Consider the following 14,809-nt stretch of genomic DNA (forward strand, 5'->3'; position numbering starts at 1 on the left):
GTGACGTCTGTGTGCGTGTGGGCGCGGATGGACGGCGGGCTGGAGGGGCAGCGAAGAGGCCGAATGCAGGGCTATGGGGATGGGAGGAGGACGGGGCCCTAGTAGGGCGGCTGTGTCGGCGGCCGCCTCACAGCGTGGCCGTGCCGCTGGGTGTGGGGTGGAGGCAGCTGCTGGGCAGAGGCCGGGAGTGCCGTGGGAAGCTAGAACTGAAAATGGCTTTTGCTGCCAAAGGTTCGCTCCAGTGTGAGTGAGGGTTCACTTGTCTGAAGAGCAGGTGTGCAGGCTCTTAGCGTTATCTCAGCCCTACGTGATATCTCTTCCTTGTGTCGAAGCACCCTGTTGAGAGTGGCAAAACCCAGGAAGAGACACAAATTCTCCCAGAGGAGGTTCGCAGAGGGTAGCAGCACGATAAGTGCGCACTATTAGCTGTAGTGAGGGGCTGGATTCAGTCTCAAGAGCCCATCCAGCCCTAAACCATCATTTAAAGCGTTAAAAATCCTTCTGCTGCGATTCCAGCTTCTCTCAGACTGAGAGCTCTTTGTGTTATGTGCTGACATGGCATGCTGGCCTGCATCTCCTGCGAAGGGAGGATTGTGCCGAGCTCAGGGAAGAGAGGGGGGTAATGAATAAAGTCCAGTGTTTTCCCCCTTTAACTCACTGGGTCTTTGCGGCTCCTCCCAGGCACGGAGCTGGATTGTTAGTGCTGTGCCACCACGAGGGAAGGAGCCCAGTGATTTTTTCAGGCGTGCCTGGGCAGTGGTTTGCAACTTGGACCAAACCTCTCCCACTGCCTCACACATCTGCTGGACCTTCCCATCATTGGGCATACAGCAGTGCACTGCAGCTGGGCTGGGAACTGCTATCTGGCGCTGCTTGTAACAGTACTGGCATTCCGGGCTCCCCTGAGCACCTCACTTGTAGGAATAAAGGCCTGGAGCATGCCCAAGTCTGCAACCAAGTCTGCAGCTAACTGCAGGGACAGCTTCGTGCTTGAGATCACACTTTCCTGCATCTGCAGGCTGTGGGGTAGAAAGCAGAGTCCAAAAATAGAGAGCTGATGTTTGTGAGGGAATTGAGGAATACAAACTCTCTACATGTGAAATTATGGGTAGAAGAAAATGATCACTAAGCCAAGTTGGGAGGAGACAAAAGAAAGGCAGGAATGTAATTGGAATGGGGAGGGCTTGGCTCAGACTTCCTAATGTAGCTAATTTGGGAGGAATTCTGGTATTTCACTGAAGGCTGCAATTTCCAGCTCCTCTCAGTACTGTGCATTACTCATCATCCCTGACCTTGAAACGGGCAGTTCTCCCTCACTGGCATTTGGCTTGGCCTGGTTGCAAACAACTTCTCCTCCAAGCTGGGGCAGCATCTGCAGCTGCCCCAGCACACCTCTCTGGGCTGATGCATGGCCAGGCAGGAGCAGCAGGGGAACGTGTGGTACCCAGTGACATCCCCGAGGTAAAACTCAGTCAGTTCCCCATCACAGACTGGTGGGCCTGCCTCCTTAAGCAACAAGCTGTTTGCATGGGAGTTAAAAATATGTTTCAGCATTACGTCATCTTACACACACCATTACAGTCCCGTTAAGAGCACTGTACGCAGATAAACAAAGATTCATCATGTAGGGAAACCCACTGGCAGAAGTAACACGTGTTACACCTGCAGGCTGCAGACACAGCCATGCCATTTCACTTTGTTTCCCAGCCAGAGATTGCCAGTAGCCAACACTGGGGCAGGAGGGCTCTGGCACCCCTTCCTGCATCTTGCTGGGTGCTGAGGGCAGCAGGTGGAGGGCAGCAGGAGAGCTGCTGCACGGTGAGCGGTGCCAGCTGAGGGATTAGCAGTGCTGAACAGAGGAGATCTGCAGTATCGCTATTTAAGCAGTAGTGGCAATTAGGGAAATCCTGGCACTTTGGCTGACAAAGGCAGGGAGATCAAGCGGTCAGCGAGCCCCAGCACTGCCCTGCAGTGATGCCTTTGCAGCTTGCTGTTGCAAGTCTCTCTCTGAAATGGTTTCCGCAGCCTGCTCTGTAAAGTAATGGTGCGCTCGTTTTGATAACAGTGGTTGCAGGCTGCTTTTCAGCTCAAGCCTTTGTCGAGCTTCCTGCACCACTGCTTCAAAGCAAGCTGCCTTGCTGGCCATTGATGAGTGGTCATCCTGGGGTGGTGGTGCTGGGCTGACCGGCGGTGTCGGGGTGCAGGTCCCGGTGTGGTGTGATCCCCAGCAGTTGATCTCTTCTCAAAAATGGGGAGAACAAATCACGCTCACGCTCTCTGGCCTGGCAGAGGAAGCCCACAGGAACATGGTACCCAGGATGTGATGATGCAACATGATGTCCCCTTGGAGCTGCCATTAGAGAAGTGCCCACAAGTTGAGGCCCCACACCTGTTGTGTGGCACCTTCTGCCCATTGAAACCAGTTAGCTAATAGCTCTGAAACTGGGGGCACGTTGTCCTGCAGGTGTGTGTCAGTGCTGCTGTGCTCAGCTCAGCTCAATCCACAGGGTGCAATTTATGTCTGAGCTGCACTGAGTGAGAAGTGTTTTGCTTTTCATCTGGTCCATACCTCACAGGGATTGCTGGTTTCACCAGCTTTGCAGGAACTCATTGTCAGCCTCAAAATAAATTGTATTTTCTTGCACTAACCTTTCTGTGACATTGTTGGCGGTTCAGGCATTCAAACCTCTGCACAGCACACACCCAAATGCCTGCCTTAAATCCCAGAGTTTTACACACCCATATCAAAGTTGCCTTAATTTTACCTGTCTGTGTTTTTGGGGGGATTGAGTCGTACATCCAAGCTTTCTCTTTTGCAAACAGATGAGCTGGAGCTCCATTAAAATAGAAGCTGGGTTCTTTCACAGTTTCAAGACTTCAGCAGTCAAGGGGGTTAATAAAAACAAGAGCGAGAGAGGCTTCCAACCAAATCCTCAGGGTTGGCAACCTTGTGCCTGCACCACAAATAGCTTGTGCTGTGGCTCGTCTGTTACTGTTAAAACTCACATGACTTGGCTTTTGCACTGATTATCTTACCTGCTAGCTGGTCTTAAAAAAAGAAAGAAGGCATTCCTGCCTCAAGCGGGCTGGCTGGTGGGGAGGGAGCCCCGCTCCCCGCAGGAATGCACCACGAGCTGTTTGTGTGCTGCAGTTAATCGTGGGGGGAATTTTGGCTGCCTGGTTCCTGGGCAGCAGCACCCGCTCCAGGAGCCTGGGAATATTTATAAGCCCCTGTTGGGGCTGCGTGGCTCCGCTTGTGCCGCTTTTCCCAAAGTTGGTGACATACAGGGCGGCTGCTGAACTCCCGAGGCCTTCCTAGCTCTGGGCATGCAATGGAGTGAGAATTCACCTAGTTGTGTTTACCTTGGGCTGCTGGGGCTGTACTTGCTGGAGGGAGCGTCCAGCACAGACAGCCCCTTCCCAAAGAGGCCCTAATGCAGAAGGACGTGGAGAAGGACAATGGCAGTGTTTGTCACTCAGCTTCGGGAGAGGTCTCAGGGAACCCTGGGCTCCCTATGCTCCCACTGGCTCTGGCACATATTGGCAGGGATGTGCAGAGGTCTCAGGGTCACTGAGTGAGCACATTATTTCTGCTTCTCTATGCAAATCCTGTGTCTGCTTCCATTTTTGGATGCCTGGGTGACAGGCAGCAGGGAGGGCAAGCTCAGCTTCAGACTGCGTTAAGGTGCCCTGCTTCCAGTGAGCACAGGCAGGGATACACGAGGCAGCAGGCAGTTCCTGGGGCACACTGCAGGGCTGGGGAGTCTAGTGAGAGGCAGTGCTGGCAGCAGCTGAACATGGGGAAGGAAGAAAAAAAAAAAAGAAATGACAGGAAACAAGTTTATCATCTCTGAGCAGAGCGCTGGGGCTCAACCACAGGGGGTTTTACAAACCATGATTCAAAATCACATTGGGCTTCTCCCTGCAGCCATCACAGCAGAGAAACTCCTGTAGCATGGATCTTAGAGCCTGCCTGCTTGGTTATGGCTCTTCTGGGAGCTCAGGAGAGCCCCACCAATTTCTGCTTCCTTTCCTGCAGTGAGTTTGCATGCTCAGGCATGGCTGCAGTCAGCTGGGAGCAGCTGCTGTGGGGCTCAGTGCTGTGGGCACAACAAACAGTGGTACCCCATGTCCCAAAGGGGATCCAGCCAGCGCCTGAGCTGGGGGCAGAGGGGACAGGCAGGTGAGGGGAGGTAGCAGGGTTGGATGCAGAGCTGGGGAGATGATGTCTATAGAGACTGTTGCAGGAATGTGAGCAGAGCAGTTGAGGAGGGAAGGTAGAGTCTGCCTCTCTCACATGTTGGCTATAGGGCCTTGGGAGCTGCAGGACCCCAGAAGGGCTCAGGTCTGGGAGTGAATAAGGCTGCCAGTAGCTGCCCTGTGTTTGCTGCCTTGCGATCTAGCACAGCTGCATCAGCCCTTCAAACAGAGGGGATGGGGGCATTTTGGGGTGCCCTAGGACATCTATGGCGTGCTGAGACAAGTCACAGTACCCGAAGGAGCCTACAGGAAATCTGTGGAGGGACTTTTTATAAGGGCATGTAGTGACAGGATAAGGGGAAAGGGCTTTAAACTGGAAGAGGGAGACTTAGAGTAGATATTAGGAAGACATTCTGTACTGCGAGGGTGCTCAGACACTGGCACAGGTTGCCCACAGAGGTTGTGGATGCCTTCTCCCTGGAAGCATTCAAGACCAGGCTGGATGGGGCTGTGAGCAACCTGGTCTCGTGGGAGGTGTCCCTGCCTATAGCAGGGGGTTGGAACTACATGATCTTAAAGGTCCCTTCCAATCCAAACCATTCCATGATTCTGTGATTCAGGGAGGATTGCTCCCTACAGTCAGCTGCCCTTGGCTGGCCTCCAAACCTAGTTGTGGAAGCAGTGCCCTTCTATCTGAAGAGCTTTCATTTTCAGGCAGCAGAAAAGACACATCCTCCTTTTCTAAAGGTCACTTCAGCAGCAAAGCAAGCAACAAGGAGCAGAGGCACCCTCCCAAACTCACCAGCCAGCCCACCCTAAGAAGCAAAGCCCCAGAGCCTCTGAGGGAGATAGCACAAGGACTGGGTGCTGTGAGGACTGAACCCCAAGCCCTACCATCCTGGCCTTAACTGTGCAGGCTGTTACTTTGTGACTGGTGTCCTCAGGCAGACGTGTGGATCCCTGACGCAGTGATGCTGGCACAACACTTGTTGCTACTGGGATATTCATTCACTGCAAAGCAGCTGCCAGAAACCACCTGGGGTTTCTGGACCCCCATGACACCAGAAAAAGAGATGCAGAATGTGCTTCCTCCCTCACCCCCCCCCCCCTCCAAAAAAAAAAGGGGGGATTGCAAGTGTGAGGAGCTGGTTCAAAGTGGGGGGAAGCAGCTGGTGCCCAAATAAACACAGAAACCAAAACCCTGCAGCACCCAAACCACTGCTCTCTCTAGGGGAGAGGTGATGATGCAGAGCATTGCTGCGGTCTGTGCCAGACGGCACCTGGTTTACATGTCACACTGACAACAGCATGCAAGGAGACGGAGAACAGGATTTACCACCCACCCAGCACAGCCTCCTGGTGGGTCAGGGTGGGCACAGCCCCACACAATCCTTTCTACATTCCCCATCCCTTCCAGCACTTATGGACACAGGGACACGCAGAGGCACCCAGACCTGAGCAGTGGCAGCAGCAAGTGCACCCAACACAAACAGCTTTTTTCTTAAAGAAACAAACCAGCCAACCCTTGGGCCCAGCTAAGCTGTAGGGCTTCAGGGAGGCTGGGGCGGCGCAACAAGATGGGGAGCCCTCGGGTAGAGCCGCAGAGCTCTGCACCGTGCCAGCACTGCCATCTGCAGGCAGCAGCTCTGGGCCTGCGCTGGCACTGACCGCTCAGGCTGCGCGTGTTGCTCTGCACACAGCAGAGAGCTGTCAGTGAACTGTGGGGTCTTTACCCTCCTGCGCCTCTGGAAGCAAAGAAAGCATCCTCTAGAACGACAGAGACATCCGTCACGCTGCCAAAGGGATTTTTCAGAAGCGTTTATTTCACTGCTGACACTTGGGCTGCAGCAGGCAACTGCTTGCTGAGCAGTATCTCCCCCTCAACTCACAACAACCCAGTTACAGTCATTGTCAGCTCACCTTCCAGTACCCACATCACACACAGATCTACATCACTGGGACAGTCACCCATTAGTGACACCACTTGTAAAGATTAAAAATGGTGATAATAAAGCAATCTACAAAGTAACACTTGGAGACATCATGCAGAAACCAGGTAATTCTAGAGTACAAGACAGATCAGATTTGCTTGGTTGACTGACAGTGCTAACTGCTTCCCTGCCAGTCCCACATGGCACCAGGCTGGGCAGGACAACAGCTCCCCGAATCCCTACCCAGTGGCAGAAAACATTCCCAGCTCCCAGTTTATATTTCAAGAACTACACAAGAACACGTGCTTTTAAAAGTTACTGGGGAGCCCTGAAACTTCCTTCTGTGACACTACCTGCTTCCTACCAAGTTACAGAAACAGACACTTAAGTGCAGAGAAGAGTGGGAAGGCCTGAGCTTTAGGATTTTGTGGTTTGAGGTGTTTTCTTTTTTAGTTAAAAAAAGCTGATGAATAAAATAATGCTCCTAGCACAGGTGGAATAAAAATAAAATCACATTATGCTGAGACTATATAGATTGGCCCGTGAGAAAGAAGCAGCTATAAAGTATTGCCCACAATGAGTTTTTTTTCCACCTACAATTTCAGCTTCCCAAATGAGGTAGGGACAGGGTGATTGCAGGGGAAAAAAAAAAAAGAAAAAAGAAGAAGGTGGCATTTCCAAAGGGTTCCACTGTTTTTAAGTTATTCCCTTGAATCCTTCATGTAAAGGTGTAAGTTTTTTTTTTTTTTTAAGGAAACTACTCCCTTTTCTTCATAAGAACATTCAGAGTTTTGCTTTTATTTTTTGGTTATTGTTATTTTCATCGAGAGGGAGAAAGAAAACAAGCATCCCAGAGATGAAATGCTAGCAGTTGATACATTTTGGAAAGAAAATACAGAAGAAGGAAATAATGTAGTTTATCTGCAGAGAGAAGGGAAAATAGACATAATGCTGACATAGTTTGCACTGCGCCCGCTCCAACAGCACTTGAGTTACACACCCTGTTTTTAATCACATGGAAACATACTGTCACACACAGCTGCCAGGAGAGGAAAAGTAGACACATAGAAACCTGTAGTTTAGTTTTGTAGGGATCAATAATATAGAAGCCTTTCATTGCCTCTCCTAGTACTAGACAGAATGTATTTAAGGCATAATTTATCATCTTTTTGTTCCTAAAGCAATTGAAAGTGTAACAAGCCAAGATGTCAGACACAGAAAACTCAACAACAGTTAGGCCAGAGGTGAAAGCTATCACAATACGTACAGAGCAGTATTTTGCCTTCAAACAGGGGAGTCTGATCTTTAAAAAACAAAATATTAACAAAAAAAAAAACCGCAGATCCAGATACCTAAAAAAAAAAAAAAAAAAAAAAGCAAACGTTGCCAACACAAGGAATGTTCATTAGAGTCCAGTTCCCACTAGAGCTACTCAAGAGGAGGACGTAAAAGGTGATGATGCTAAACTGCACTGACCAGCTGTTCCCAAAGCTCACTGCTTGGAGAGGTGCAGAACCGCAGGAGGTCAGCCTCAACAGTATCCTAGTGCAAACTGCCTCAGGGGAAAAGCCTGTAGTCAACAAGCCTTTACACTTACAGTTAGGATTCACTAAGAGGTGTAGTACTCAGGTGTCACCTAACATTTTCAGGACACTTGTATAAAGGTGATGGTCCTGCGTGGATTCTAATGCACATCCCCAGTGAACAGTGTCCTGCACACACACACACCTGCCAGGCTACCAGCTTTCCCTCTTCAGTGTAACCAGGTCACAGCCACCAGAATCTCACATAGACGATCAGCATGATAAAAAACACAGCTACGGCCGCAAGTTTGGCGTAAGTGGAACGCATGTTCAGGTACTTCGCATCCTGACGGTACTTCTTGGACAAACTGGACAAGTTGTTGGCCTTGGAATCCAGAGCTGTTGGAGGGAAAGGGCAGAGAAGTTAATCAAGATTAACCCAACCGGATATCACCCAGATGTTACAGTAACTGAAGAAGTTTCTCTGGAGCAGCTGGAAGAACAGCAGTATTGCGTGACAGCACGCCTTGTGTCTGTCTGCAGTGATCTAGTGCTTGTTCTGTTAGGATAAGGGCTACCCAATGTGGTGAGACACTCAGAAGTAGCATCAGTATGCATCAGGTGCTTCAAGAAATGCATGCACCTGCTGAGTCCATTGCTTTTGTAAGGAAACTGTGGAATTAGGAAGACTTTTCATCTCATATGCTCTACCCACATTGCTGACAGAGGGAAAGCATACCACCAAACAGCATCCACCACGTGTACCTGAAAGTGCCTCTCCTCGCTGTAAGACCTCCTCAATGTTGGCCACCATAATCCTCTGCACATCCTGCAGCTCTGTGTTGATGGAACCCAGGTTCCTCCTCGCCCGGCTGTCGATGTAGAGCTTCTTGGTTTTCTGGATGTAGGTGTCTGGAACAAGAGAGAATCGTCAAGAGGGATACTTATCTTCCTGTGGTGCCTGCTTTGCCAAGCAAAAGGAACTGAACTGCCTCTGCTTCAGCCTATGCCTTCTTCAGCTGAAGCACCCACCACTGTTTGAAGTCAACAGTCCGATAGACATCAGCAGTTCTCTGATTAGTTGTGTTGAGTTGGATACTCAAATAGAGACACAAAAGGGCATAAGATCAGAAACGTTCTGCTTCAAGTTAATATATCTTCCACTGCAAATGAAAACTATTACACAAAAAAAGTACAACAGAGTGACCCTTGCTTCTGCCCTCCCACCTCAAAAGCTAATTTTCGATTTGAAAATAAGAAAATGTTAAGAACCGGTTCCAAGCATTAATGTGGCTGCAGGAAGAGGCTGCAGACATGGGTTAGAAGCTTCAGGCTTCTTACCCTGCCATTCCAGGACAGCACAGAAGGGCCTTAACCTAAAAGCAAGGCATGAAGGCTGAGAGACTTTGCTGCTGGATATGCACTGCCTCCAGGAGAATAATATTCTTCCAGGCTCTACCCACACAGTCCCAGTTCTGTGCCTCCACACCAGTGGAGAGCAGACCACCAGGAGAACAAAAAGACCTCTAGTCAGAGTTGTTCTTCCCTCCCCAGCACACTGCTGGACACTAGTGTTCTCACAATTTGCATCCCACTCACTCTTATTCAGGATGCTGTATCAAAAACGTCTTACTACACTTTATTAGATCCACACCACCTCCTTCAGATGCAGTGTGGAGAAAACACTCACCAAACACAAAGCAGCCTGGCTGCCAAAGGAGTGGGAGAAGTGCTAAGACAGCCAGCAGACTGCAAGCAAACATTCACTGGAAACAAGCCCAAAGACTGAAAGCAAGAAATCTGAGCTAAAGGATATTTATGATTTTCTTACCATATCTCTGTTCATAAATACTCCATGCTAAAAGCACCCATTTTAATAGCACCAAAAAGAGACTGAACTGTCAATTCCATAGGCCAAGCTGGGGAGCATTTTGTGGCTGCAGCCCCTGCAATAAGCTTGCTAACTAGCCTTGCAGAGAGGGACCTCACCAAATTCAATGAAGGAATAGGGCCTGGAGACCGTTGGCACCTTCTTGCCATGCTGCTCATCAAATTCTGATTGCAAGTCTTCCAGATATGCAAAGGCCAGTTTCTTTGGGAACGCAGCTTCGCACAGGACCAGGTAACACACCCCTTTCTCAATGATGTAGCTAGAAGAACATAAAACAGAGAATCAATCAAGCACTTTTGTACCCATCCTGTTAGTCACTATCCATCATACCTTTCTTCTTCCAAGTAAACAGCTTTCTTAAGCTGAGAACCTAGCTGGCTTCGTAAAACCCTACTGTCACTGACTATAATACTTCCAAAGTTGAACCTGGGAGCAACGATTCATTTTAGCCTGGCTAAAATGCTACTCAAATAATGAGAACAAGACAAATGTACTTCCAGTTTGCTATGTCAGGCAAAGTATAAACTTTCTGCAAAGTAGTGGCTATTTTTTAATCACCTAAAATAAATTTTCTTGCAGCCTTAAACCTTGTACCAGCTTGAATGGCCTCTGATCTTTCACTTCACTGGAACCACATTCGGTCTGTGAGTGTCACCAGCTTAACAAAAATACCAAAACAAATGCTATAATTTTGGGAGTGAAATGAGAGGACAGCTTGCCTCCCTTCCTCCTCCCATGCATGCCTTCTGCAGCCAGAAGAAGAGAAGCACATGAAAGTTTGCCTGCAGAAAGAGGGGAAGGTAAAAAGCACAGTCTAAGGATCACACAGCACAGCCATGTAGCTGAGGCCCACAGATGGAAGGCATGCACAGGAATTTGGTTCTCAGTGTGCTAAAGCTCTGACGAGGCACCCAGTGACTGCTGGCTCCCATGTTCTATTTTGGAAGGCTGGGTGCTGCCCTCCTCCCCAACACTCACCTATTGCTGGGGCAATGCTTTCTACAAGCTGACCTCAGCATATAGCTGAATAAAAATACTGCTAGTAGATGGGCTCTGGTGACATCTTCATCCTATTTGCAATGGATAAGTTAGATTTCGCTACCAGTTTCGGGGCTGTGTTGTTAGGAGCCCCCAAATTGGTGCTGAAACAGGAGCTACTGTTGCTCTTTAACCCTGTTTTGTTCATTCTGCAGCTGAACATGCAGAGATGTTCTCTTCCTCCCACCTCATCCCCTGTTGCAGCTAATCCTCATTGTTCACAGAGGTTTAGTGCTGAGCTTGTTTCATTGTGGATAGCAGTGTCTCTGTGAGCAGAAATAGGGAGGAAATTTCCATTACAACTCAGCCAAAAAGCCTACTGCAATAAAGGATAAGAAAGCATGAGACTTAAGTTTATTTTACTTATGTTTCACTACAGCTGTGTGCTGTTGCATGTTCCCTATGTTTTCCTCCTCATTCGGCCACTACAAAAATAGAGGCAACAGTAATTCTACCAAAACCAAGCTAGTGGAGATGGCAAATAGCTCTAGATACACTTTCAAATATTTCTATTACTCAGGATGGAATTCCAGTCTTACATTTATGTTACCTTCCTTTGACTTTGTGTATAATAATGCCATTATGTAGCAGAGATTAACAGTGTATTAGAGAACTGATCTAGTCGTAGGGGCACTGTAGTTAATAAGCTTAAAATTTTCAATAGCTGCATCCAGCACATAATGCAACTTCCTCCCACAACCTGCTGTTTTTCCAGATACTCAAAAAGGTCTAGACCCTCTGATTTAACCATCCTCAACTCGCTTCTGAGTATCCTTTTCTGCTGCCTCAGTGGTCTGTCTGCAAATCCTGCCAGACTGCAAGGAACAGCTGACCCACTCCAAGCAGAAGCAAGAAATTTCAGCCACTACAGTCCACCCATGTCTTTATGACCTTTCTGTGTCCCTCAGCTCGGACTGCATTAGTCTGTAGGACTAACTTATCGTATGCCTTGCCTCTGTCCCTTCCTCACCCTCAAGACCTTCTTGGCAGCTCAGGATTGTTCTAAGTTATCACTCAGAGCTTGATTTAGCCACTGCCATGAACACAAACTTTTTTGAAGGTACTCGAAAGAAGCAAGGTTCTTGTCAGACAGGAAGAGTATTCCCTGAGAGCCAAGCAAAGATGAGAGCAAATGAAGGAACATGCCCAGCCAGTAAAGCCATGGTCTATTCTGGCCAGCTGGGTCTGCCTGGAGCTCTTCAGCTGTATTTCCCACTTGGTTTTCCTGATATAATATCAAATATAAAGTTCATCTGTCAGTACCACAGCAAACAACCACACCTCCTCTGTCCTGGATTCACACCATTCTGCAGCCTCGGTCCAAGATCACAACAGATTTCCAGCACAGCTGGATGCCTCTCTTTCACACGTGCATGCCTCTGAGCTTTTGCACAGCACCTGATCACACTGCATGCCCAGCAGTGCACACGTTGCAGCTTACCACTTCTAACTCCTGTACTCTTTGCTGCATGCTGAGGGCAGCTAGCAGGTTTCTGTATTTATTTGGGATAAGTTTGAGAGAGAAAAGCTTTATCCTTCTAACTGGTATCAGCAGTAAAGACCAAGGGTTGTTTTCAACATGACAAGTAAGAGCCACTTAAGCCATTGACGAGGCAAAGGTCAACTCACAACTGACAGCACTGCAAAGTATGGAGGTGCTTCTGTCCCTGCACAGTCATTACTGCAAGTGCTGTAGCTGGAAGGGTGACACAGCTTTTGGAGCTGCTCAGGAGATTACATTAGATGACAATTACTCCAGCAGACTTAGTTTGAGCTTCAGATTTCATGAAGGCAAGACCTTTCTTTGAACTGATCAAACTAAAAATGTTCACAGTCTTCTTAGCAAGTTCAGCCACGATCTCCCTCACACTACAAAAAGCTCTGTCCTGGCTTATGCTGCCCTCAGCAGTCAGAGCAGTGATTTGGCAGAAAACAAGACATGCTGTGTTAACTAACAGCATTGTTTAAAATAGTACTGATGACCAACTCTGACTCCCCCATTTCTTCCCCTACCTATACTGTTATCAGAGGAGAATTTTGGATCTGGAAGCATTTTTCATTTCACAGAGATCCTGCTTTGATATCCTATGATAAAAGCAGCAACACGAGAGTGCTTTGCAGTAGCAGCTGTCAGCAGCCTGTGGAACTTACCTAGAGACTGAATACAGAAAGCTAGATACTTCTATCCCCGCTTATTACCCAGCCACGTAACCTGGGTGTTTCTTTGAGACATCCATCAAAACATGAGCTTACCCAAAACCTCCTGGCTTCAGTTTCCTGGGCACTGCAACTGAAGCAGTCCTCCCATACATTGCTCTGCTTGCATCATGGAAGCAACGTGACAAAGGAGTTCACCAGGATTTCTAAAGACTCTTTCCCAAAGCTTCACAGTCACAGATACACCTACGCAGTGCCATTGGAACATCTAGAAACAAAGCCTTTGAACTCTAGAAAATTTTAACTTCTAGAAAGAAGATTCAGAACAGCACTCTCCTGTTAGCTCTGGAACACTGCCTAAGCCCGAGAAGAGATAAGAGCAGCCAGACTGCTTGAATCACTGACACTGTAACTCCATAACAAAGGCAACCAGAAATCAAAGGGGGGAAAAAACCCTGCTGCTGGCAGCACAGCAAAACTTTGCACATCACTGTTCAGTCAATACCACATGGCACTCAGTTTCACAGAGATTTGCTTCTCTAACATAAATATTTCTGCTGGTAACATAATTCTTGACAAGAACTTAACTCAGTTTTGCAGCAATTATTCTGCTAGGTTGTTACATAAAAAAATATTTCCTCTTCTCCTACCTTTTATATACTATAAATTCTTCCACCTATTACTTTCTTTCCAGGCACCCCTGCTGCTGGTTAGATGGTAACAGTGCCAGACCCACATTCTCTGTAGGCTTTCATTATTCAAATTCACTTAATAGTGTGCAGAAAAGTCAAGAGAGACCATAAGCTAAGTTTGCAAATGCTTAAGTAGATTAATTAAATGCAGCAACACATTTCTTTATAAGATCAAACCTATCAGATGTGAAAAAAAATGCTTGTCAGCTATTAGAGAAACTAAATATATCAGAGACAGGCTATGTGCTTAAGCATACGGATGAATAAAAAGGTACACTCTCACAGGACACAGGGAAAGGAGAACCTCATTCAGAAGAGGTTCACAATGGAACTGCTAACCTGCTTTTACCAATGACATCTGTTTCTGAAAATGACAGAGGGTATAAAGAACCAAAGGAGACAAAAAGGGATATTGGAGGGTACAATCTACGCTGTCTTGAGTAAAGGCACAGCTAAGAAGCCAGCTGAACTGCCAGAAGGCAGTACTGTGATATAATATCTCACATGTTCTTCCTTAGCACATCTATTACCCCACCAGCAGTTGGCAGCTGCACAATTCACCCTCCGTAGGACGGCCCAGTTTCTCAAGAGGACCCAGAAGCACCTTCCTTTGACCCCGGAGACAGCAAATGCTAACCCTGCCACCGTACCCACGGCCACTTACTGGAAAGCCATGGCTCCTGCCTCCAGAGTGCACCTCGTAGGGGATTGCTCGTTCAGCTTACGGAACAGCTGCTTTGCTTGGCTCTGGTACTGCTGCAGGTCGCGGCCGGACTGTGGGGAGAGGACAGGCCATTGACGGCTGCCGTTACCCGGCAAACACCCCCCACCCGCGTCCCGACGGCTCGATGAAGGGCTGGTCGCGGGGTGCGGCGGGGCTCGGCCAGAGCCTGAAGGAAAGGGAGATTGGCTGGACCGGGCCAGGCCAGCTAGCCCAGGCCGAGCCTGGCTAGGCTGAGACCCTCACCTACCTGCTCATCTTCCTGCATGGAGGCGGCGAGCGGCAGCCCGTCCGCCACGCGGGCGATCATGGTAAGTAACACCATCCTCGCCTCTGCTCACTGCCCTACCGCCACCGCCACCACTACCACTACCTCCTCCTCCTCCCTCAGCCACCACTGAGCTGGCCGGAAACTGCCACTACAACTTCCGGTCCGCCACCAACAACCGCCCGGCTACTTCCGGTCGCACCACAAGAAACCGCTCCAGCGGCAACGCGGCCTTCATCTGAGCGAGCTGTGGGCGGTGCCTGGATAAATCCCGCCCCTACGTATACGCTCGTCCTATTTAGCCACGCCCAGCCTGCTTACCAGTCCCTCCTACTGCTCTCTAGGCCCGCCCGCCTTCACGTGACCACACCCCCCGCCGGGGCGGGGC

At 48.8% G+C, this 14,809-nt stretch overlaps 1 protein-coding gene across 1 annotated transcript; it reads right to left on the reverse strand.

Moving 5' to 3' along the window:
* Positions 1-6,003: 6,003 nt before the first annotated feature.
* On the reverse strand, positions 6,004-14,611 carry SEC22B (SEC22 homolog B, vesicle trafficking protein). The gene is made up of 5 exons (XM_003208590.4): positions 14,404-14,611; positions 14,097-14,206; positions 9,644-9,804; positions 8,420-8,566; positions 6,004-8,053 (listed from the first exon to the last, which is right to left on the reverse strand). Exons 1-5 carry the CDS (start codon positions 14,476-14,478, stop codon positions 7,899-7,901), a joined length of 648 nt encoding a protein of 215 aa, XP_003208638.1. The 5' UTR covers positions 14,479-14,611; the 3' UTR covers positions 6,004-7,898.
* Positions 14,612-14,809: the final 198 nt, after the last annotated feature.

Source organism: Meleagris gallopavo, chromosome 10, assembly GCF_000146605.3.
Source record: "Meleagris gallopavo isolate NT-WF06-2002-E0010 breed Aviagen turkey brand Nicholas breeding stock chromosome 10, Turkey_5.1, whole genome shotgun sequence".
Lineage (NCBI taxonomy): Eukaryota > Metazoa > Chordata > Aves > Galliformes > Phasianidae > Meleagris > Meleagris gallopavo.